Here is a 25,560-nt window from a genome sequence, read left to right as displayed (position 1 = left end):
AGTTGCCAACCATCTGGTCAATGGTGTCTACACATCCATTTGTCTCGTTGTAAAATTTGATCACTTCTATTTTTTTCTTTTTGCTATGTTCATCCTCTGCTTTGTCGTGGTGCATCGTGCTCAGGAGCACAACAGCTTTTCCTTTCTTTCTGACATAGCTGACCATGGTAAGGCTGTCGTTGAATCCAAACTCTGTGCTGTAAACCTCCCTGGACTTGGAAGGCTTCATCAGAGGAGGGATGTCTGGCTTGTTCTGACGTAGAGTCCCCACAATAGTGAGCTCCTTCTCCAGGAGATGCTGCGCGAGTGGCACACTGGTGAAAAAGTTATCCATGGTGATGTTGCGACCGGTGTTTCTAAAGCTACCACACAACTGCTGGACAATGTTTTCGCCCAGATTCTTCTGAACGTCTTCTTCCGGTTGTCTCCCCGTGTAACCTATACCATCTATTGCATAGAGGATGCGTGCATCACAAACCCAGAATATCTTTAGGCCGTACTTGGCAGGCTTGCTTGGCATGTACTGTAGAAACTTGCACCTACCCCTGAATGGCACAAGCTGTTCGTCCACAGTGACACAATCACTGGGGATGAATCGCTCTCTGCAGTTGACCAGGAAAAGGTCCCATACATAGCAGAAGGCTGCCATGTGATCTGTTTCCAGTCGGAAGGCCAATTTGTAGATAAATAATAGTCATGAACGACACACAAACAATTTTATATGAAGATAATACTTACATGTATCAGCTCTTACAGTGTAAAATAATCTTCCTGAGGGGTGACACTTCTGATATTATAGTCTGCGTGGTCCGCAGTCAATGTATTGCTGACAGCCAAAGTCGATTAGAATCAGTGGTTCCCATTGGATTCCATAGAAAATGTACACGGGTCACTTTTGACCCATTTATGAAAACTTGGGGTAGCAATACAAAAACTGAAATTTCTTAAAATGTATAAAATGTAAGTTAAAATTGTAAATGACATTATATAAAAAACATGTTTTTTGAGGAATACCTGGAATATGAAATGATAATAAATTTTCAGTCCGAAGATATTTCAAGAAAAAAACCTCACCAGGTCATTTTAGACCCACATATGCATCTAAGGGTTAAATTATCTCATTGACTGTTATGGAGGCCAGTTCGCTGGATCAATTTGGGTGTGTACGCGGCACAGGATGGTGTATCGGCTAGAATACATTTCAAAATCAGAAAATGGATTCTTGTGGCGGGCAGCCCGGTGGTTGACTGGTCGGACTCACAGTGGAGAATGTTACAGCTGAAGCTGTTGTGAAAGCGCTATATAAATCAGAATCAGGAAATCAGGAGAGGTGCAGGGTTCTATTCCGGCTCCGACCTCGCTGTGTGGAGTTTACATGTTCTCCGTCTGCCTACATGGGTTTTCTCCGGGTACTCCGATTTCCTCCCACATTCCAAAAACTTGCACCATAGGTTACTTGTTTACTCTAATTGTCCTTAGGTGTAATTGTGAGTGGCGTCCCGGTAGTCAAGTGGTTAGCACATTGACTTCACAGTGCAGAGATACCAGGTTCAATTCCAGCTCCGGCCTTCCTGAGTGGAGTTTGCATGTTCTCGCTGTGCTTGCGTGGGTTTTCTCTGGGTCCTCCGGTTTCCTCCCATATTCCAAAAAAATGCATGGCAGACTGATTGAACACTCCAAATTGTCTCTAGGTGTGAGTGTGAGCACGAATGGTTGTTCGTTTCTGTGTGCCCTGCGATTGGCTGGCAACCGATTCAGGGTGTCCCCCGCCTACTGCCAGAAGACAGCTGAGATAGGCTCCAGCACCCCCCGCCCCTCCCGCGACCCTAGCGAGGATCAAGCGGTTCGGAAAAGGAATGAATGAATGAATGTAATTGTGAGTGCGAATGGTTGTTTGTCCATGTGTGCCCTGTGATTGTCTGGCAACCGGTTCAGGGTGGCCCCCAGGGTGCCCCCACCACTGCCGGAGGACAGCTGGGATAGGCTCCAGCACGGGCCGAGATGGATGGATGGATGGATTCTTGTGGCATGAAACAATTCTGACATTTGAGCATATTTTTTCCGGGCAGGTGGAAGGAATGCAGGGAACCCTGTGACGAGCCAGCCCACGCTCGGCCTCTCCGTGCAGAAACTCACGTCCACGGGACAGCTGGGCTGACTGTCGATTATACACTGAGGTTGAATCAAATCACAGATTGTTTATTTAGCATGCCTGTGTAGAATCTCAGACATCCCTTAGGTCATGGTGATCCACGAAGCATGAAGCTCTGATTTGCACTTGTTTGTTCTCAAACATTTGCGGACGAAGTGAGAGAAAGAGTAACAGAGAGGGGGGGAGAGCGAGAGAGAGAGAGAGAGAGAGAGAGAGAGAGAGAGAGAGAGAGAGAGGGAGAGAGAGAGAAAGACAGTGTGAGAGACAGAGAGAGAGAGAGACAGAGAGAGAGAGAGAGAGAGAGAGAGAGAGAGAGAGAGAGAGAGAGAGAGAGAGAGGTGGGGTGGTTACATAGCCGGGTCAGCGGGGAAAGTGATTCCGACTCAGTCCTTCTCCGCTCCATCCGTCTAAGCAAGCGACTGATTTGACCATGAAACTTTCGTTGGTGTTGTTCTCCGTCCTTATCTGCACACTCTTTCCTCTGCGCGACTGCGACGAGCAGCAGCAAGTCCGAGAAGGTAAGACAGAAAGCGGTGCTTGGCAGCTGGGTTGCTCGTGTTAGTTACACTTTTATAAGTGGCAAATGGCGTCACGCGTGAAGCCACACGTCAGATTCAATAGGCGATACAGGATACTATTCAGACATAATAAATGTTATCTCCTTCCTCGTGGTACTCGTGTTAATTTCGTCGTGATGCAGAGAAATCTAACATTTTGTTGATTTAATATCCTTGGCCAGGTGAAAAAACAGTTGAGAGCAAATGAGGGAATTTTGTATGTTTGCGGGGACCCCCGTTTAAATAAAAAGTTGCTGGGTTTTCCACCGTGCCGCTGACGTGGACGGGGCTGTTCTTGTTTGTTTCCGCCTCACTTTCCCATGGGATGGAACTTTTAGCGTGGAGAGGAACAGCCGGTGGAAGCTAATCATGAATTACACGAAAATAAGCACGGTCCCTGGAATCGAGACATCGTTCCTTCGACAGGGGCTGCAGAATGTTCGAGATTCACAACTACAAAAAACTTGAACGTCTTGCGTGAAGTTTTAAACCATAGCTGGGTCGCTCAATCCAGATGCAATTCGAAGTATTCGACCCCCACTGTAGATTACATTTCTGTGCAAAAAAAAATTTACAAACTTGTGACAATCTACAACGCTTAAGTTAGTGTAAAAAAAGCTTCACGTCACCTAATGTAAAACTGCATTTAATCAGCACCAAAATTTGTTTGGACATCGTTACCCGTGCTCACTTTAACCTCTAAAAACATCAGAACAATTGTCCCAATATTTTGGATTTTATGGACGTTAAATCTTTTCTTAGACGCTGAATATAAAGCAGGAGTCACCAACACATACCAGGTGGCCCCCACAGGACTACTGGAGTAGCCTGCAAGCTTGTTCTGAAAATAGCAATACGGTTATGGAAGACTGACATCTTTGGAAATGTTGTAGAAGAGATCATTTGAAAATGTAAACACTTGCAGGGATTTATAGAAATAGGACTATTATAGTTGTTTGCATGGATATTGTTCTGGAAGATTCTACAGTGGCCATTACAGTAGCCTAATTTGAACAGCATAGAAAGAAATCTGCTGGGATATGACCATTGACCACACAATACATGCATAAGTTCCAGTTGAGGAACCAAAGGCTGGTGTCGAACATGCAGCAATCATACTGTAACTACATTGTACAACACAGTGTTATACTAACTTCTAAAGATGCTTTTAATTAATGAGATGAATAATATTGACACTGCACCATATAGTACGGTACATTGAACGTGACGTTCTGTAAACCTCTTTATAAATGTTAGACAAAAAGCCCCCAATGAGTGTCATGGAGAGAGTATGTAGAATTTGAGTCTTCAGATGCCACGATGAATTCCTGACTTAATTCCTCTTGAATGCTGTCATCCAGATCAAATTGTCGTTGTGACCGTCGCAACTAAGGAGACTGATGGCTTCAAACGTTTCATGAGATCAGCAAAACATTTTAATTACACTGTCAAGGTAGGAAACCCTACTTTGAAGATCGTATACTGTATTACTGTATTACACATCAAAACAAATAAAATTGCTTGTCATTATTTGCGTGTTTACAGGTTCTTGGTCGTGGTCAAAAATGGAAAGGAGGTGACTACTTGTCCCCTGGGGGAGGTCAGAAAGTGCGAATTCTTAAAGCTGCCCTCGAGTCAATGAAGGACGAGAACAAAATCATTGTTTTTATTGACAGGTAATGTTTCTTTATTTTAATAATAAATATGTAATCTACAAATTTAGTAATGTCCCTCTTAACAGCTGGTGTGGAGGCAGGTCCTCCTTTTGGAAGTGAATGGAAATTTGGGTTGAATTCCAAACTGTATGACCTTGATATTCGAGTAAAGCTTCCACTGTATTCGGCATTCTGCTCTCATTGTTGTCACGGTAACCTCAGCGAAGGAGAAAATAGTGAAAACAACTTTGTTTTTTGTTTTTTGTTTTTTTTTTTTTGCATGGGTTGGAGAGTGGCTTGCACCACTGCTGTGTCAGCATCATCTTGTAAAACTTTCCTTCCTTCTACAGCTATGATGTGATTTTCGCATCAGGCCCGAAAGAGCTGCTAAAGAAGTTTGTGCAGGCCAAACACAAGGTGGTGTTTTCCTCTGAGACCTTGATCTGGCCCGACAGACACTTGGAGGACAAACATCCACATGTCCGGGAGGGCAACAGGTTCCTCGGCTCAGGAGGTATGCTGCCCATTTTTTCCATGACACATTTTGTTTTGTGTATAATCACTCATTTAGGGTTTCAGTCTGAGGTAAGATGACTGTTTTAGCAGAAGGTTACAAAAAACAGTTGTGGTGTATTCACAGCTGGAGAGTAGGGGTTTTTTGTAGAACAAAAGAGGTTTTATAAGCACAAAAAAGGAAACATGGTCGTGGTAATGAGCAACCGGTAGTTTCAAAGCTGCATGTCTGAGGCGCACAGCAAGTTAGAGCGCCTCTTAACATGAGTTTATCGCTACGTGGTAATGAGCAACCAGTAGTTTCAAAGCTGCCTGTCTGAGGCACACAGCAAGTTAGAGCGCCTCTTAACATGAGTTTATCGCTACCCCTCAGGCTTTATTGGCTACCTTCCAAACATCAAAGAAATGGTTGCTGAGTGGGCGGGAGACGACGGTGACAGTGATCAGCTGTTTTTCACCAAGATTTTTATCAATCCTGAGAAAAGAGTAAGTACTGTTTTTTTTTTCTTTTTGGGTCCTTTGTTGTTTGATATGATGACAAAAAATGTATTAATTAATGAGTAAAACATCTATGAATGTCTTTTAGAAATCCATAAATATCACACTGGACAGCAAATGCAGATTGTTCCAGAACCTTCACGGAGCTCTTGGTGAGTGAAAAGACTTTTATTGTGCAACTGTGGTCAAACCTATTTAAACCAACCGATAGTTGACATTACTGTGTGCTGCACAACACACGTGATGCACTGTGCAGTTTACTGAATACAACTGCTGTGTTAAAAATGTTAAGTGCACCTTTCCAATAACGCCTTTGCTTTTTACTGCCATTCTCAGTCGTGTCCTAGAGAATCTGACACAAACAACCCATGCATCCCTTTTTTTTTACTCTCCTTCATGCAAATACACATACAGACCATATTTTGTGTGTGTGTGTGTGTGTGTGTGTGTGTGTGTGTGTGTGTGTGTGTGTGTGTGTGTGTGTGTGTGTTACATGTAGAACAGGAGTGTCAAACTCATTTTTGTCGCGGGCCAAATTTTAGTTACCGTTTCCCCTGGAGGGCCGCTATAACTGAAACCAGATCAAGAAGTCAAGAATAACTGTTGATGCAACTCTTGTTTAAGTTACCATCACGAGAGGTTTGGTAACAAGAAAATGCTTAGAATATCTCTCTTATTTATTAGATGTGAGAATTAAAAATTTTGATAGACAATTTAGAAAGCATCATGGAACTTGAAATGTTGCATCTGGTTTCGCGGGCCACCTAAAATGATGTGGCGGGCCATATCTGGCCCCCCGGGCCTTGAGTTTGACACCAGTGATGTAGAATAAAACACTTTAAATTAGTATTAAAAGATTTACAAGGCGGAATTTGCACTTTTTGATCAACACTCTATTCATCAGTGAACGTTAAAACTGTCTGCATGACCTTAAAGTAGAACATTATGAAAATCACCTTTTCAAAAATCTACCCTCTCATCTTGTGCATCTAAGTTTTATTTTGATTATGATTTAAAAACTATCAGAGATCGTTGTGGCAAAAGATGTGACCAAAGAATCAATTGTGAACACACACACACATACACATTTCATATCTCACACACATAGTCTGCTGTGTGGGTGAGGCGGAGATGACAAAGCTCCCCATTTTCAACATCCAACTGAATCAAACTGTACTGTCTGCCACATGGAAACGGGACTTTCAACTCCCTTAACATGAACAATATAACAGTTGCCATCCAAAACACACAACGGTATATGATTAAGATTGACTTTGTTTTTTTCCAGACGAAGTGGTGCTAAAATTTGAGGATCGACGTGTCCGAGCCAGAAATTTGCTCTATGATACGCTACCTGTCATCATCCACGGGAATGGACCGACCAAGGTACCGACTACAAATCGCTACACAAGTCAGAACAATGCCATGGCACGCACGTCTAACGATTCACACAGGAAAACAGGAATTTGGTCATTGTTTAACAAACAAAAGTATAATAAAGGCGCTTCTTTTCTTCATTCCAAAAAATTATATTTATGGTACCGGTAGCACTGATTAGGTTTTTCATGTGTGTGTGGAACTATAAAACATGGTAGAGTCAAAACAAGACATAGTAGGTGTGTGTATCTCTCCAGTAAAAGATGATTTAATATATCTTAAAGTGGAATGATTGGGTTCAGTTCAATGCACTTGCATCTTTTAAATCCAAATAGATTTTCTTTTTCAAATTGTAAAGTTGTAAAGCTTCTCAAACTGCTGCTGAACTTCAGATGTGGACAGAAAAACCTTTTTGCCCTGCTCCCAATTTTGCATTGCTGACTCCAATGTCAGTTAGCGAGCCATGGGCAAGGAAATGATACACTTTTAAAAAAAAAAAACCCACAAAGCATAAACTGCCAAATGGTGATGGCCACGCATCTGTCCAAGTGATGCCTAAAATGAAATGGAAAAAATGACGTGTATCAAGACTTTTGGGACACCCTGAATGAGTGTTTTGAACATCGCACATCATGTGACAAATGTTAAACATTCAAAATAAGCATAAATTTGATCTATATGGACAATAAAACATGCCATTTATTCAGGATGAATTGTACAGAGTAGGAGTTGTGTGAGCTACAATTGGCTAACGTGTAAGAGTGCCTTAAAGAAAATCTATTTCCTTCTCTCTATGCTCCTTACAAATAGTTCAGCATCATGTTGTGCAAAGACAGGCTTCAAAGTAAAGACATTTTTACAATCCTGTTAAACTTGCAAATGTTTTTGCTCACCTTCCCAATGTGCCGAGGATTTCATCGTTACCGAATCTATTCATAAACACCATTCTCCATGAGAAAAAAAATCCTATCCATCGGTGTGATAAGAGATATGGCAAACATAGTTGAGATAAACTCAAACAAGACTTTGCTTTTTAGCTTCAGCTCAACTACCTTGGTAACTACATACCGAACGTGTGGACATTTGAGACGGGCTGCACAGTGTGCCATGATGATCTACTCCCACTCAGGAACCTTAAGGTTGGTCACAGGTTTTTGGCCGTCATATGAACTGAAAGGCAACATTGTCCATTTTACCAACAAAATCTTGATATTATTAAAACGTTCAATGCTTTTGCCTTGCACTCAATTTATTTTTTTTCGCACCATTAGGAAAATGAATATCCTTTGGTGGTGATTGGTGTCTTCATTCAGCAGCCCACTCCATTTGTCACCGTGTTTTTTGAACGCCTCCTGAAGCTTCAGTATCCCAAGAATAGACTCAAGCTCTTCATTTTCAACAAGGTAACAGGACACAAATTAGTCCACCAATTTGACTTTGTGACTTTGCTGCAGAGGAATATTGGTCACAGTTGCGCTGATAAATAGCCTCATGAATCTTTGAAAACTTCTGGAAATCTTCCGGGCGGCACAGTGGTCGACTGATTAGCACGTCTGCCTCACAATACAGAGGTCCAGGGTTTGAATCCGGGCTCCAACCTTCCTGTGTGGAGTTTGCATGTTCTCCTCATGCCTGTGTGGGTTTTCTTCGGGTACTCAGTTTTCCTCCCACACTCCAAAAACATGCATGGCAGGTCGTTTGGGAAATTCAAATTGTCCATAGGTGTGACTGTTAGCAGGGATGGTTGTTCATCTATGTGTGCCCTGCGATTGGCTGGCAACCAGTTCAGGGTGTTCCCTGCCTACTGCCCAAAGACAGCTGCAATAGGCTCCAGCGCACACGCGACACTTGGGAGGATAAGCGGATTAGAAAATGGATGGATGGATGGATGCGTGGAAATCTGACATGAGAATAAAGCTCTGGCTGTATGTGAATCCAAACTCCCAGAATGATGTTTTCCGGATATTCACTTGTATTTTTAGATCTAGGTGTCAGAATGTATTACGCACTTCGAACCAGATTATAGGTAAAATCTGGGAATCTTCTGATCATTACAGTGCTACCAAATTTTGGAAAGTATTTCCAGATACATGTCCTAAATAGAAGTCAGAACTTTGTTAAACCAACTTTCTATTCATTTTACCATTTGTAAAGCAACCTAGTTGCTCAAGTATTTTCATTCAGCAATCAATTTTGGTTTGCTACACAATGCATTTTGGGAGGATTATCATCACACGTTCAAAAGGAAAAAAGTGAATAATCTTTTGCATCTTTTCCATTCCAAATCCTAATGCACATTTTTTTTCCTCCTGCTCTATACTTCTACAAACGGTCAAATTTTTTTTTTCTGCTCGAGGAACCCCATCACGAGCGTGAGGTCAGCGCTTTTGTCCAGGACCACGGAAGCCTCTATCTAGATGTCAAATTTGTTGGGCCCGAAGAGGAGATAGAAGACACAGCTGCACGCACCATGGCCTTGTGAGTCACCAAGTCCCATTAACACTGGTCAACAGCTACAGTAATTTTAATCATCGATGGATTTATTTGTCCCAAACTGGAGTTTTGATTTTAAAAAATGTCTTATTTTTTTTCTAGTACATCAGGGTTTTGAGATATTTCAAATTTTTTGTTTTTAAGTCTGACTTATAAAAGGTTACGCAAATGGATTTTACCAATGCATTGTCATTTATAGCCATGACGTTTCAGAAAAAATCCACCTGTTGCTGAACCTAACCCTTAATTCATGAATATTACGGAATATATTGCTTTATTACATAGTACATTATTATTATTGTTATTATTATTATTATTATTATTATTATTATGAAAATAGGTTGGGTTAGAGAAAAAAGGAGGGCAGATTCAGGATCTGTGCAAAAAAATAATGTCCAAGGCTAATGAGTCTACTTGCATCACCACTTTTTTAAAAAATGTGAAAAATTGTTTACCTGTGTAATTATTGCTGGTGTATGGAAAGTGACGTGGGGAATTATTATTTTTTCATTCTCTGTATTTCAGCGATATGTGCAGGAAGCAGAAGGACTGTGACTATTTCTTCAACTTGGACGTTGACGTTGCTTTGAAGAATGAAAACACACTCAAAATTCTCATTGAACAAAACCTGCAAGTATATTTATGGAAAAATTAATCATGATCACCAAACTACACATGCAATATTTTTAATGGTTATATATTTAGTTGGAGTTGTGGTTGAGGATGACTTTGTTATTATAACACTACTTCAAATGCTCTTCAGGCCGATCGTAGCACCATTGTTGACGCGAACTGGCCGACTTTGGAGCAACTTTTGGGGAGCCCTGAGCGCCGATGGCTACTATGCCAGGGCTGAGGACTACGTGGATCTGGTCCAAGGACGCAGGGTGTAAGATGCTTCAATGTTGATGAAGTTCACTTGTCTGTTGATAAACTCGGTATGTGCTGTAAATGGATTAAGGCGCTCATATTTGCAGGGGAATTTGGAACGTTCCATACATAACCAGCGTGTACTTGATGAAGGCCAGCCTCCTCCGCTCGGAGCTCTCAGACGATGATCTATTTCATTCAAATTTCATGGACCCTGACATGGCCTTCTGCCAGCATGTTCGAAATAAGGTGCATCAAATAAATAAAGAACAATATTTAGCTCCCTGAAATATGTTTTATCCTTTTCTCTGTCCTGGTATTAATATAAAGAAATCGATCAAAATTGAAAATCAAATATTTGTGAATAATCCAAGATTTTATTTCAAGGTCACAGCCCTGGCATCCAGATGAAATGCATTTGGAACATAAATTGCCTTGCCTTTTTTTCCTCAGGGAGTCTTTATGTATGTAACCAACATGGACACTTTTGGACGCATCCTATCAACCGAAAACTATCAGACCAGTCATCTGCATAATGATCTGTGGCAGATCTTTGAAAATCCAGAGGTGAGAATCCATCAGCAGGTCCCGATGGGAGTACGCTGTCCAGTTTTATACCTTTGGAAACGAGTTTTTGTCTGTGTTTGATTGTGTATTGGCAGGGAAAAAAAATCATAATAGATACCTATAAATCTTTGTGGCGGTATGTAGTATGAAACATTCAAATATGCAGAGTTAAAGGTTACATATGTTTGAAACTATTTCATACTTGTCCACCCCAAAACAATTGTACAAGATGAAAGTGTGGCAGTATTATCCCTTTTTTTTTCTTTTTTTTTTTTTTTTTACAGTGATCCAATTGTTTAGTGGCCTGAAAACAATGCGTTGTGTTTATTTCAGGACTGGCGGGAGCGCTATATTCATGAGAACTACACTCACATCATGAAAGGAAAACCTGTTGAGACTGTGAGTTGTTAACAGACAGTAGCCTTCTTAGTTCCTTTTTCCTCTGTGTTTAAAAATCTCCACGTCTTTGTTATTGCGAGAAAAAAAAGTTCCTGTTTTTGTTTAATTAATATTAGGATGGTTCAGACAATCAATGTGCCTTTTTCCAATGTTGTAAAACCTGGCCATGCAATTCCTTCAGTGGCTTAGCTTTGCTTTGTCCTTTCTGTTCCCCAGCCTTGCCCAGATGTATACTGGTTTCCAGTTTTCACCGATATTGCTTGCAACCACCTGGTTGAAGAAATGGAACACTTTGGGAAGTGGTCAGGAGGCGGTAATGTGGTAATGTCACCATCCTTTTTCTGCTGTGTCCAATAACTGAATCTCTAACCTTTGTTGTCGTCATGGCTGCTGAAAGAATGCATTTTGCTCTCGCTCTCTAATGAGCCAGTCGTCAATTGTAACTGGGCATATAACTAACGAGTAACCTTTTCCTCTCTGATTATTTATGGACTGCCAGGACACTCGAATCCAAGGCGGCTATGAGAATGTCCCCACCATTGACATCCACATGAATCAAGTCAACTTTGATAAGGAATGGCACCAGTTTTTACTGGAGTACATTGCGCCGATAACAGAGCAAATGTATCCTGGTTACCATACCCAGGTAAGACCTCAGACATTTATGTGGAATAAAAGAAGTGTTCAGTTCTACATGTGAGCTACAGCAGGAGCCGTGCGACCACAAACCCAGGAAATTGGATTTTTGGTGAGGTTGCTCTTTGCATTCTAAAATATTACATTCCATTTGCAGGGGTCTTAAGACTAGCTTCAGGATATGAATGGCAAGCTGTGCTGAAGCTATTGTGATCACTGGTAGCCTATACAGTAACACCCACCCTCTCCAGTGGCGGCGGGGGGGGGGTATATTCCAGACCACCCCCACAATAAGTTAAATCCATGATAGACAAATCCCCTATTAAAATACCCCCTGGGCCTGTTTTATACATTAAGAGCTCATTTTAAAGGTCTTCAAACAACTTCCATCAATAATCATTCCGAAAGTACCGGTACTTTGTAGATACATAATTAACCTATAGTCATCGCTTTCTGACGGTCTAAAAGGCAGGATTACAGCAGGTCACATTCAATCATTTTTTTTCAATAATATTTTGTTATTCATGCATTCAAGAGACCCAACATCATTCACCCTGACCAGGATTTGATTCCCAAGGCCTGGTGTCCGAAGTCAGGGGTACTACCCATCCAGCCACCAACTTTTAACAAAAAAATTGTCTGTGCTGAATGTTTGTGCTTCCTGTTGGTTCTTTCCAATTTACACATTCTCTAACAAAAAAAAAAAAAACTGTACCACTTTCTAGTGGTTGATAGTGGAATTACATGCACCTGATTTAAACGAAAGTTACACCACCGTAAAGTTATTACTTGTACAAGAAAAATCCGTGACATAGCAGGAAGACAAACCTGGACCCCGAAATGGATTCACTGTTAATTTTCATAAAAGCAGCTGCGTCACCTGTTGCAAGCCAATCGGTTCCCTCCACTTTACTGCTGTGTTGACAAAACATGTCTCCTTCCAGTGCACTTCTCCCTTGAACTTCGTGGTGAGGTACAAACCCGACGAGCAGCCCCTGCTCGAGCCTCACCATGACGCCTCCACATTCACTATAAACGTTGCTCTCAACAGCAAAGATGTTGACTATCAGGTAAACGGAGGAGGAGGTGGCAGCCTTTAGAAGCCTCAGCAAGTGACGATGCGGGTGATGTTGCACCACTTTCCGCTTCCTCTCCTCCATCTGTGGGCCTGAATGCTGGATGTGGAAGCAGCCTTGAAGCTTGTCTTTATCGAGCAAGAATTGCGCCAGCGTACATACGCCCGACACACTCTCCTGGTGTGGCCACTCGAGCAGTTTCTATGTGAATGCTTGCATGACCTTCCTCCTTTCTTATGTGTGTTTGCAGGCTCATTTTGACTTGGCCTTTGTAGTTAGATATAAGCCCGATGAGCAGCCCTTTTTGAGGCCACATCATGACGCCTCCACATTCACTATAAACATAGCACTCAATCAGAGGGGGCCTGATTACGAGGTGAGTGGCATCGGAGGTTGGTACAAATCGGACATTTTGATAAATTATGGAGAAAATGTCCCAGAACATCGAACGAAAAAAAATCTGTCATTATATCTATGGGGGGGGGGGGGGGGGTATATTCCAGACCACCCCCACAATAAGTTAAATCCATGATAGACAAATCCCCTATTAAAATACCCCCTGGGCCTGTTTTATACATTAAGAGCTCATTTTAAAGGTCTTCAAACAACTTCCATCAATAATCATTCCGAAAGTACCGGTACTTTGTAGATACATAATTAACCTATAGTCATCGCTTTCTGACGGTCTAAAAGGCAGGATTACAGCAGGTCACATTCAATCATTTTTTTTCAATAATATTTTGTTATTCATGCATTCAAGAGACCCAACATCATTCACCCTGACCAGGATTTGATTCCCAAGGCCTGGTGTCCGAAGTCAGGGGTACTACCCATCCAGCCACCAACTTTTAACAAAAAAATTGTCTGTGCTGAATGTTTGTGCTTCCTGTTGGTTCTTTCCAATTTACACATTCTCTAACAAAAAAAAAAAAAACTGTACCACTTTCTAGTGGTTGATAGTGGAATTACATGCACCTGATTTAAACGAAAGTTACACCACCGTAAAGTTATTACTTGTACAAGAAAAATCCGTGACATAGCAGGAAGACAAACCTGGACCCCGAAATGGATTCACTGTTAATTTTCATAAAAGCAGCTGCGTCACCTGTTGCAAGCCAATCGGTTCCCTCCACTTTACTGCTGTGTTGACAAAACATGTCTCCTTCCAGTGCACTTCTCCCTTGAACTTCGTGGTGAGGTACAAACCCGACGAGCAGCCCCTGCTCGAGCCTCACCATGACGCCTCCACATTCACTATAAACGTTGCTCTCAACAGCAAAGATGTTGACTATCAGGTAAACGGAGGAGGAGGTGGCAGCCTTTAGAAGCCTCAGCAAGTGACGATGCGGGTGATGTTGCACCACTTTCCGCTTCCTCTCCTCCATCTGTGGGCCTGAATGCTGGATGTGGAAGCAGCCTTGAAGCTTGTCTTTATCGAGCAAGAATTGCGCCAGCGTACATACGCCCGACACACTCTCCTGGTGTGGCCACTCGAGCAGTTTCTATGTGAATGCTTGCATGACCTTCCTCCTTTCTTATGTGTGTTTGCAGGCTCATTTTGACTTGGCCTTTGTAGTTAGATATAAGCCCGATGAGCAGCCCTTTTTGAGGCCACATCATGACGCCTCCACATTCACTATAAACATAGCACTCAATCAGAGGGGGCCTGATTACGAGGTGAGTGGCATCGGAGGTTGGTACAAATCGGACATTTTGATAAATTATGGAGAAAATGTCCCAGAACATCGAACGAAAAAAAATCTGTCATTATATCTATAAGATGGAAGGGAAAAAAAATACTAAAATAAGAATATTCATTATGTATTGATTGAATGGGAGCCATACAATTATTTTTTGCCCAGGGTCCCTCAAGAGCACAAATAATAAATAAATTCGTACTTCACTCTACAGCAGGCTTTCCTTGCCTCATCTTTTAAATGAGAAGGCAAGTCAAATTTTTCTTTACAATATGTTCTATGTGCCCCTACAAGTCTAAATGCGGCATTGTGATTAATATTGTTTTTGTGGAATATGAATTAAGCAAAAATATCTCCCCCTTTTTTTTATCCATGTCAGAGGCTGCCATTTTGTCTTGTACTGCCTCTTGCAATAGACTGAACATGACGACATCACAGTGTCCAAAGGTTCAGATAAATAACAAATCATGGCTCGCCTGTTTTCTGGGTTTGGTCATGTGACATTGGCAAGGTGAGTTCTTTGGCACTGTGATGTCATTTTCAGTCAACAGCAAGTGGCAAAATGGCTGCCCCCTGAGATGGAGACAAGAAAGGATGGGTTTTAGTGCTTGATTCATATTTCACAAATGCAATATTAAGCAGAATACCATCTTTAGACGAGTGGGGACACGTAGAACATCCTATCTTAAAGAAAATTATTGACTTCACTTTGACCCGTTTCAAAATAAAAGGCAAAACCAAGGGATTTTGGGTAATCAGTGTGACAAAAATCATCAGAACGCACTCTCAAGATTGAATGAAATGAAAACACACCTCCTAAATACAGAGAACGAAAAAAATGTCATTCATTTTAATCTCGCTTTCATTTTCACATGACAAATGAATGTCAGACAACAAATTTATAGATGTAATAAATATAGGAGACTTGGGAATGCCTGCTGTAGGGTAGTACCTAGTTAGTACAGTCACCCAAGACTGTCTTCATGAAAAGAGGATCACCATTCTTTGGCTAGCATGTCAATCTACATTCCTGGTGTTTCACACTTTGTCATTCCATTTTCTTCATTTGTGCATTCATACGTTTGTTCTCTTTTGCATGAATTATATGGTTGTCGTTGCATCCATCTCATTTCCCTGCATCTTCAATATACTGGGCTATTTGGCAGAATTGTTTTCTTGTAATTAATAGCAGCTATAATGATACTGCATAGAATTGCGGTGCACTGTAACTGTGATACTGTACATTCATGTATCTAGTTTATATTTTTGTAGTTGCAATTTGTTCCGTCATGTGTGTTTTTACAAATAACACAGGTAAGATCAAGGAACATCCTGTAAATCGGCGACCTGTTTTCTTAATCACTTAACTACCAGGTGCCACATCCATTTTGGACGAATAAACACCCCACCGCCAATAGATTTCTGTACAAGAACTTTACAATGACATCACTGTGGTAAATTGAAGCTTCTGGGATTTAGTTGGGGAAGGAGCAATACAACTACTTGTTATTTTTAAAAAAAAATCCATAAACTTGGCATTTGTAAAGCTGAATTTGGTAAGGGGATTTAGAATTGGGGATGGGGGGATCTACCTTTCAGCGGGTGAACCAGGCCATACAGAATAATATACCAGAATACATCAATACATTATACTTTGTATATAATTCCATACAGATATTAATGACTAAACTGTACAGCATTTTTACATTACATTTTTACAAAGGATCTCATCTTCAAAAATGCGTGGTATTCTCTGCAGCTGGATTAAAAAAAAAAAAAAAAACGTGTGCCCAAGTGCGCCAATGCCAAAGGAACTCTTCTTCCACAACACTGCATGTGTGTATGGCTAATGTGTGACTGTGACCTCAGGGCGGCGGCTGCAGGTTCCTCCGTTATGACTGCTCTGTGGAGGCACCGCGTAAAGGCTGGGCCCTAATGCACCCTGGCCGCCTCACCCATTACCACGAAGGCCTGCCAACCACAGCTGGCGTCCGATACATTGCAGTGTCGTTTGTGGATCCCTGAACTCCCTCACATCTTCAGGACCGACGCCCACACGCAGCATATTTAAAATGCATTGGATTAAGCATCACAGCAAGTGTTGGCGGCTTCTTAGCTTATTCACTTGACTTCACATGCTATTGTGACTGTCTCCAAGATGTGTATTTTTAAAATTCAAAAAAGGGAATTTGAGCCAGTGAATTTTACATTGTACATATGAGTGTTTGTGACACACAGCCGTACTGTCAGACCTGTTACATATTTATTGTTTACCATGCCTACTGCCCAATGACAGCCAGGAGAGGCTCTAGCATGCCCACGACCCTCTTGAGGATAAGCGGCTCAGATAATGGATGGATGGATGGATGCACATATCGGGTGTGAATGTTGCCACTGAGAGTCCCGAGCCTGACATTTCAAAGGTATCATTTGCCGCAAATGTCTTGATGCCTTTTATTACAAAACAACTATTTCTCAACAGCCACAATGTTCAAGTGTTGTAACTTTTTGTCTTCACTGTGTCAAAGATGAGCGCAATAAAACATCTACTGTCAATCCTGATTGTGGAGTGTCGTCATTAAAGCACATACAGCACACTGCAAAACAGGAAATGTGTTTATAAAAGGCCTTCATATACGGTATAACACTACATCATTGAATATGGGATTAACATTGTGAGGATTTGGCAGGTTTACCAACATCATGTAGTAACACAAATACAGTACACTGTACTTTGTTTCACTGACTTGTTCCATTCATATTTAAATGAGAGGTCAAGTAAATGGGTGTCACTTATACAGTGCTTTTCTACCACGGGCACTCAAAGCACATTACACTGTTACCTCATTCACCTACTGATGATGCAGCATCGGGTGCAACGGGGGGTCAGTGGCTTGCTCAAGGACACTTTGACATGGTCACATTGGCCGGGATGGATCCCTCGACCTCTGAGTTGGGAAACAACCACTCTACCACTGAGCCATCTCGCCCCCGCCCACAAGTAACAAAAATGTTCAAAAAATTCAAAATATGTTCTATGCGCTCGCTGACACACGGCATCTTGCATTTGTGGAATATGAATTAAGCAGCAAAATCCACCTGTACATCCATCGCTGATGGCGGCCATTTTGCACTTTGTGGTCGACTGAAAATGACAGTCACCCAGGACTTGGGTAACTGTCATGGCTCACCTGGGCTACCTCCGAATGTGCACACTAGTTCTTGAATAGTGCACTATTATGGAGAGCTGCCATTTTGTAGGGTGGTTCAAATGTCCAAAAGAAAAAATGTAGTGCACTCAAAATTACTTCCATACACAACATTCTTGGGAGATGCATTGAAAATCGATGGGCAGTAAACAGGTGGATTTTGTTGTTTAATTCATATTAATTCATTCTTTCATTTCTTTTCTCTCAGTGTTCTGGAAGCTCTTCCTGCCCACCAAGAGCTGGTTTCACATCTTCCTGAAAAGCCCCATGACATACTTTTCTCTGCTTCATAGCTACATGCTTCTGTGCACAGCCTTACTCACCAACACGCTATGCTTCCTAATCACTTCTCTTCTGGAATAGTGTTTCCTTCACTACATGTCCCAATTTTATTTATTTATTTTTTACCTGGATACCAATGACCTCATCATCAGTTTCATTCACGAACATGTCGATTCATATCTGCATCAATACAGACTCTTTGCCAGAAATTCTCTGAAGTTCTTCATCTGGCTCCTGCCAATTTTTTTCCCCCTCCATTCGTCCACATCCTACCTGTGGGGCATTACCACTAGTTACATTAAAGCACCCATGTCATAACTTGTCCTTTTATCAGGTTTGCCTTTTTCAACATATTCATTTTGGTGAAAAGGGCAACCTCCACATGAAATAGCCCGATTTTCCATGAATATTCACTATGCAAATAAAATTTGCTCTGCTTCTCTCTTTGTTCTTCATTTAATATGAGAATATAGGTTTTCTCCAATTGATTAATTGCCAAGATGTGGGCATCTTCTGGCTGTGTCATCTTCATTGTGTAGGCTCTGTTTAAATTGGAGGCCTTCGACGCAATTGCAGCATGACAGCCTGCAAAATCTTACAGCTCCCGGAGGGGACTGACTAAAGTGTGCATGTGTGGCTTAAAAACCGTAAATGAATTTTTAACATGTGAACTTTAATGCAATAACAGCAAATACAGACAGAACAAGGAAATAAAAACAAAGGAAGAATGATTATAAGCGAAAGCGGTCAGAAAGGTTTGGAGACTGTGGGATTGTGAGTGGAACGTCACTCTTCTTCACCTCCACGCTCCTGTAGTGGCGAATGGGTTGCGCCTTGTGAACCTGAAAGGAGAAGGGGGCAACATCTGAACTACACGCAACTTCAGAGGAGCCAAATGTTCAAAACACAGCAGTAAACGAGGTTTTAACTTTAACTAGACATGAGTGGTGACTTAATTTATCGATTAAAAAAAACATTTAAAACCCTGGGATAAACTCCCGCTTTTCCCCTGACCCCAAAAAGCAAAAGTGACAAATTTAGTACGTACTTGTTGTTGTCGAAGTTTAGCGAGATCCATTTTCTGCTTCTCTTCCTCCTCCTGCCGCAGTTTCTCTTTTAGAAGCGCCGCGACAGCCTCCTTCTCACAAAGATGCTGCTGAAACTCATCACGGTTTCGGGCACGACGCTCTGTTGCCAGCTCAAAGGACTCTACAACTGTGGAAGAATCAAGTCCGCTGGTAAAGTATTGCTTAATTTTCAGCCACCTCCTCTTCATTCAAAACCTTATGTTGGGGAGTCACAAAAGCGAATCATCTTACCCAATGCAGGGCGATCTTCCTTTTTCGGCTGGAAAGGTTCTTTTTGGGTGACTTTGTTCGGCCTGGCTTTAAATGTTGCTGTCTCCTTTATTTTTTTCTGCTCCTCTTTCATCTACCCCCAAACAACAAAATAATTAAAAAAAAAACCATCAGTACAATAGATAATGTTGATGGATATTAGATGTGGGCTAGGAACCTTGCCAATTGATTAACTTATACACAAGATTAAACAATCAGGTAAAAAATGTAGAGTGATCCTACTTTGTGTACCAAGCAGGATTTCAGGACAAAAGATTCTTCCATCCGAATAAATACAGCAGGTTTAACTGTTCATTTTCCCCGATGGTGGACTAAGGAAATATTGAAAACTGTCCAATGGTCCCAATATACAGTCCCGGTAAGTATTAACATATTACAGTTTCACAAGTGGTTAATGAGCAATTGAACAAACAAAAGATTTGAGAATTAATGACTGCGTGGGTGAATAAAGAGTGTTTGCCGCACATCTTCATATACCATTTGCTCCAAGCGGTCACTCTTGACTGTGCCGCGTTCATCCAGCAGAAGTCTGAAGGGCTCAGGCTTTGTGGCTTCCAGCTTCTTCCTTTCAGGAAGACTGACTTTGTCAAAGTGTGGCAGTGGCTGAGCCTTGAAGAGCGGAACCTGGAGGTGACATTACGCCCTCAAGTTACGCTTTTCAACAAATGTCTAACTGTAGGACCAAATGGCGAATCCATCTCACCTCCTCCTCCTGCTGCTCCTTGATGTCCTTAAGTTTTTTCCTCTCTTGTTCCCTCTGCTCAAAGGAGAAAGGACACACCTCTGTGTGTCTCTTGTCCTGCAGCATGGGCTGGAATGGCGTGCCAAATTGAGGAACCGGTGTATGCTTGATTGAAGGGAGGGGCTTCACCTGAAAAGAGGGTTCATTGTCATTCCGTGCGGGATGTTAAAGGGATTTCATTCAAACACCGTACACAAGGTGCTCACTTCTTCGGCTTTCACATCAATATGATGATCTTTCTTTGTGAGAGTGAAGGCCGGCGAATGCGCCACAGTTGGTTGCTTCACTTTCCTCTCTGGCACTCCCTGTTGACATGTCAAGTTTATTTGTGTACTCCTTAATCACAAAACAATTTCAAAGGGCTTCTCAAGCATAAAGTTGACAAATATTAGAGAGAGTCCCTGATCTGAAGTCCAGTTGATTCCACCTGAAATAGTCCATGTTTTTCTGAAGAATCGGGACTCACCACGACTCCTTCCAGGATTTTCTTTGGCAGTTCTTGTGCTTTGAAAGTGGACTGTGGCTCAGCTTGGGACTTGGTATTCTGCCTCTCCTGGAGCCTCTTTTCAATGTGCATGGTGAAAGCCTCTTGTACAGTGGGCTCCTTCACCACTGGCTTCTTCACAGCATCTCTTCTCTCGAGAATTTTTTTGTTCAGCGCTTGGGCCTTGAAAGTTGACCTTTTGAAGTGCAGCAAAAGACTTACTGAAAAAAATTTCTCACATAGGCTTCAAACACATTTAAAGCCAACACACTAACCGTGTAAACATATTTAAGCACAAAAACAAAGTCTCAAAGTTTATAGACAATCATGTATTTTGTGTCCATGTGTTTAAATATTCTTCTTTACCCTACCATACGAAGATAAATAAAATACACACCTGGGATTGAATTCTTAAAAGAGAAATGTGTCCCCTATTTAAGTGGCTTGGCTTGATGGGGTGCCATGTGACATCTTGTCATGTGCGAGTGTGAGCAGTGATTGACAGCAGCTTCTGCTTGAGTGTACCTATGTGTTTCTACTGGTCTGTCTGCGTTCAATAAATGGCTGAAAAGTGCATCAAAGACTGAGGTTGTCTTTTCCCCACATGTGAGGGCATTACAATAAGTAGTGTGTAAAAAGGCATTAAAAAAAGTGGTAAAACTGTACTTGAAAGCTCAGACAAAAGTGAAATGAGAGCTTTTTGTTTTGATCTTACTTGTGTTCTTCCTCTTCGGCTTCCAGTTGAGCACTGCTCTTAACAGTGGATGGTCTGCTCCTCAGTCTTGTTGCGAACTTTGGCGACTGAGGCCGAGTGAGCCGCAGTCGTTGTGCCTTAGCTTTGGGCGGGCCTGTTAAAGGCAATGGGAGTTTCTCATCTCTCACAAAGCTACTCAAGAAATACTGTACAAAAAAAAAAAAAGCAAGACGGCCACACCTTTGGCTCTTTCCTGCCGACTCAGCTCATGGAAGCGTTGAGGGGTTCGCGTCTGTAACTGCATTATATGCTGGGCCACTGGTACATAGGGGTTTTTGGTCATCTTTTTCTTGTGGCTCCTGAGAAGCCTCCCAGGTCTGTCTGCACTGTAACCACTGAGCAAATCCGCCTACCCAAATAAATGCAAGATTATGAGATGCAGAGTCCAAGACTGCGACCAAATTGGTCATGTACGCGAGCCGTTTTTCAGCATACGAGAGTCAGAAACAGTCATTCATCTAGTTGAGTTTGTGCAACTGCATGCGTTTCAATGCTCCTATCAACATAGTCACTACATTAGACAGTGTGGTTAAAAAAAAAAATTCACACTCTTTCAGTCTAATGAAATTTCTGCATTGTGTGCATGCCAGCTTCTGTGGACTTGCACATGGACCACAGACGCATGTGTGTTTGTAATTCAAATAGTGACACCGCAAGAGAAGGGGGGTGGGGGGGTTTAAAAACCTCCTGTGTTCAGTGCGCATTCGATGGAAATACTAGCGGATTGACTAAAAGCAGGAGTCCATTGTAATTCCTTCAGCGCATGTGGGGTTGACATGTTTGTGTAAAATGAAGACCGGTGTTTAAAAAAAAAAATAATTGCCTTCTATAGTACATGTATACAATGTATGGGAGAATGACAACAATGTCTCCATGCACAAAAGAGTGTGGCAATGTGTGAAGAGTATGAGTCTATGTTTGCACTAAGCCAAATGAAAGGCCCCCGATGGGCCATAGTGAGAATAAACACACCCATGTCAAAAGGTAGTGGGTTTCCATACATCACGATACAGTACCAAAATTTCTAAAAATGAATTGTAGTGTCATATTTATGTTTTGATGGATACATTTTACCATATAAATCAATTAGCAATCTTAATTAGTAATAGATAGACATGCATGTTTAGTCACCACAACTGCTAATTAAACTTCATCAACATGGATGACATGGAAAACACCCTCTCCGTGAATTTTAATAGCATCTACAAAAATCTTACTAGTTATGTTACTTACTGATGAAGATTCTGCTTGAGGTCGACTGTCAGATGAATTCAATTCCTTTTCTGCATCACAATTCTGTTCCATTTCATTGTTGACATCATGGCTTGTATCCACATGGTTCTCGGTGCTTGAGAGTTAAATATCACAGTAACAACATAATGGCTTCGATTAGTACCAGTTATTTATTCATTTTTTAGCTCTCTGATCGGCTCCAAAATCCTGGTCGAGTAAAACCTATTCATGAAAAAAACATAAATCACAATCCTTGTGTTTTTCTGCCCTGTACTTCCTTGGAGCATGGGAAAGATCCTTTACGTATCCGCTGGCGTCTTGCTGACACCTACTTTGTAACAATTTGGTGAATTTCACACTTTTTCCAGGAATCTATATTGTTGGTCAAACAACTCCATAAAGAGAACACAAGATGAAAAATTTTATTGAACTTATACAAAAACAACAACAAATAATTATGTAAAGAAATTGTGACAGCTTGCAACTCTAAAGACCGATAAGTTAGGAAACTCATAAGTCAATGGACCAGTGCAGTGTTTTCCTTCAATATGTCCATGTGTTTCTGCCCCTTGGTTACGACCGAATGTAACATGAGAAAATGAAGATGAAATGGCACTTACTTTTTAGATTTTTTGGGGTCTTGAGAAGACAAACCAACAAGCCTCTTACGCTTTGAAACCCTAATAGAACAAATGTGAGTCAATTGTAACAGTAACATGCACACATCATTCCAGCTACAAGAGCCCAAAGTCTTGGTGGTCCATAATCATGCAGGCATTAAACAGGTACCTGCGTGGTTCATCTCCCTTCTGTATCTTTGCCACTGCACCGCAGTCAGGTGGTGTGGGGTCAGCAGCCTTAGAAACTGAAAATCACACACAATGTTCATATTTAAGAGAATTCCATTGATTATAAGGGGTGCACATAAGTATTGCGCATAAGGACTAAGTGCACTGGATTGAAGTGTCTCACTGAGCATTTGCATTCCAAGCATTGGGCATGTGTCATCTTTCATTTTAATGGTGTACCCTAAAGGGGGAAACTATCAAGGCATCCCGCATTGTTTAACAAACATTTTCACACTTCATCGAGGTGCACCAATGAGTTAAAAAGATAAAAATTGATATTTAAAAGTGTTAGTCATGAATTTCATCATCAATTAATAAAATTAAAAAACAATTTGGTCGGAGGGGAAATACTCTGTGCCTTGTAAATGACTTGCACAGGGCATCAATGAATATTCTCCCATTCGCACAAGAGTCAATTTCTTAGGCTGCAATTCTCCCTTCCAGACTTCTTACCATGCAGACCACAGAAATACTGTATGTGCGCAAAGAGACAAGATACGGTGAAGTCTGAGGGTACCCCTACTTTCCAGAAAAAGGAGTTTTCATGAGATGTGAATTCCACAGGTTTCCATTTTGGAAAATTTGTCACTTTGATTATGAAACGATTTTGCATCATGGATCTGGATGTTTGTGCGGCTCATCTCCACGCTACTTTGAAGACGCATGCATTTTTAATAAAGCCAATAAAAGCAATTTAAATCAGAAAACTGTGCTCATAAACGGAATGAAGAGAACCAAGCAACGATATTACACTAACCAGCATCTGTTACGGCAATTCTCATTGGGCCCACAGTGGCTGTGTGTTTAGGTGTTGCATAATGTGGCTGATCAACAGCTCGGCGATCTGCAAAAACAAGACAAATTTAGATTAAGAGCAAGATAACAGACATAAACAACTTTCTATTTTTATATACAAGTCTGTTATTTATCCGAACAATTCATATTTCGCCTTATGATTGTCAGCTGATGAGCATAAAGACAAATACAGCCAACCAAAGGCGTAACCCATTTACGATCACAAGTTTCTGCCGTCAACTGGCCAAACGTCGGTGGTGGTTTATAAAAGAATATTAACAAGTCCTAGTGAATGCTTACCGAACCATTCATCGTCGCAAGGCTCGTTGGCCAACTGCTTGAAGTCGACGACGTGGGAAGGCGCGTCGAACTCGTATCTGCCCGCTGGATCACGGACGCAGTCATCAGCCATTTCGACAAAAGTGCGCATATACTCACCAAACAAAACGGCCTAAGAAGTAAACAAAATGAGAGTTTGTAGCGGTCCTGAGCAAAGTTTGGTTGACAAATACACACAGAACAGCCGAGCTGTTCCGTGAAGCTGATGGTATGGTTGCACTAAGAAAACGTTTCTTGAAGTTGAACTAGTTACAACGTCTTAGGGGTCTTTATTGTCAGTGCAGAGTTAAAAGTCCTAAAAATATCCTGTAATATACCATAAACACTTACCGTTTGCGCGTGTACGCAAGAGACGGAGCGCGACGAAGACTCAGTTTGGGCAGTTAACTTTAAGTGAAAAATGTAATGGCGGTGCTTTTTAAACTGTCCAATCGCTGACTTTGTGCTTGTCACCTCGACGCTTATTGGTTCACAGTTCACACCAAGTCAACGTTAACAGCGCCCTCCAGCCAGGAAGTCGCAGAAATTGCTATACGCCTTTTTCTGAGCAAAATAAAACAAGCAGGCGAGTGAAATTTTATTTCACTGCAGATTTATTCAACGGTTAAGATCAAGGATACTAAATTTAAAACTCTTTCTTCACAATAAATATATTAGTTTTTTTTAGGAGGGAAAAGCAAGCAATGAATAAAGCGTCATGCGTTCTGTTCAGATGCTATTGATGTCATCACTAGTGATGTGTCGTTCGCGAACGAACCGGCTCTTAGAGCCGGCTCTTTGAAGTGAACGACATGAGCCGGCTCCTCATCGGGAGCCGCTCTTTATGGGAGCCGACTTTTTTTTTCTCCTGTTTTTTTTCCCCCTGTCGGTTAAAGCCGCACGTCACACGCGCTTCAGTGAAGAGAAGGGGGAGGAGTTAGAGAGACAGCAGCACACTGTGAGCAGCACGAACAGGAGAGACAGGGAGACGAGAGAGAGCTCGATAGCGCTACAGTACAGAGAAAAAAACTACACGTGGAAAGTGGA

The 25,560-nt window shown here is 41.6% G+C and overlaps 2 protein-coding genes across 6 annotated transcripts; one reads left to right on the top strand and one right to left on the bottom strand.

The window, feature by feature from the left end:
* The first annotated feature begins 2,425 nt into the window (after positions 1-2,425).
* Positions 2,426-17,052, top strand: plod1a (procollagen-lysine, 2-oxoglutarate 5-dioxygenase 1a). Of its 4 annotated transcripts, none has more exons than XM_019891196.1 (20): positions 2,426-2,670; positions 4,071-4,162; positions 4,255-4,385; positions 4,715-4,878; positions 5,251-5,363; positions 5,464-5,527; positions 6,664-6,761; positions 7,790-7,891; positions 8,024-8,155; positions 9,109-9,230; positions 9,771-9,875; positions 10,009-10,134; positions 10,223-10,364; positions 10,569-10,682; positions 11,016-11,081; positions 11,298-11,402; positions 11,581-11,727; positions 12,662-12,787; positions 13,044-13,251; positions 14,551-15,293. In XM_019891196.1, the coding sequence occupies exons 1-20, from the start codon at positions 2,583-2,585 to the stop codon at positions 14,619-14,621; spliced, it is 2,316 nt and encodes a 771-aa protein (XP_019746755.1). In that variant the 5' UTR covers positions 2,426-2,582; the 3' UTR covers positions 14,622-15,293. The 4 variants fall into 4 exon arrangements, with proteins under 4 accessions (XP_019746755.1, XP_019746754.1, XP_019746756.1 ...); XM_019891195.1 differs by lacking the exon at positions 14,551-15,293 and adding an exon at positions 16,360-17,052 and having other exon boundaries at positions 2,427-2,670; positions 13,044-13,169; XM_019891197.1 differs by lacking the exons at positions 12,662-12,787; positions 14,551-15,293 and adding an exon at positions 16,360-17,052 and having other exon boundaries at positions 2,428-2,670; positions 13,044-13,169.
* A 1,584-nt stretch (positions 17,053-18,636) lies between these two features.
* tpx2 (TPX2 microtubule nucleation factor) lies at positions 18,637-24,970 on the bottom strand. Of its 2 annotated transcripts, none has more exons than XM_019891199.1 (15): positions 24,865-24,970; positions 24,496-24,646; positions 24,158-24,244; positions 23,342-23,417; positions 23,173-23,232; positions 22,553-22,667; positions 21,500-21,668; positions 21,281-21,413; positions 20,548-20,761; positions 20,288-20,386; positions 20,040-20,210; positions 19,817-19,966; positions 19,301-19,412; positions 19,030-19,196; positions 18,637-18,823 (listed from the first exon to the last, which is right to left on the bottom strand). In XM_019891199.1, exons 2-15 carry the CDS (start codon positions 24,623-24,625, stop codon positions 18,713-18,715), a joined length of 1,794 nt encoding a protein of 597 aa, XP_019746758.1. In that variant the 5' UTR covers positions 24,626-24,646; positions 24,865-24,970; the 3' UTR covers positions 18,637-18,712. The 2 variants fall into 2 exon arrangements, with proteins under 2 accessions (XP_019746758.1, XP_019746759.1); XM_019891200.1 differs by having other exon boundaries at positions 19,817-19,963; positions 20,043-20,210; positions 24,865-24,969.
* Positions 24,971-25,560: the final 590 nt, after the last annotated feature.

Source organism: Hippocampus comes, unplaced genomic scaffold (assembly GCF_001891065.2).
Source record: "Hippocampus comes isolate QL1 unplaced genomic scaffold, H_comes_QL1_v1.1 scaffold174, whole genome shotgun sequence".
In the NCBI taxonomy this organism is placed as follows: domain Eukaryota; kingdom Metazoa; phylum Chordata; class Actinopteri; order Syngnathiformes; family Syngnathidae; genus Hippocampus; species Hippocampus comes.
This window is presented reverse-complemented; position numbering and strand designations above follow the sequence as displayed.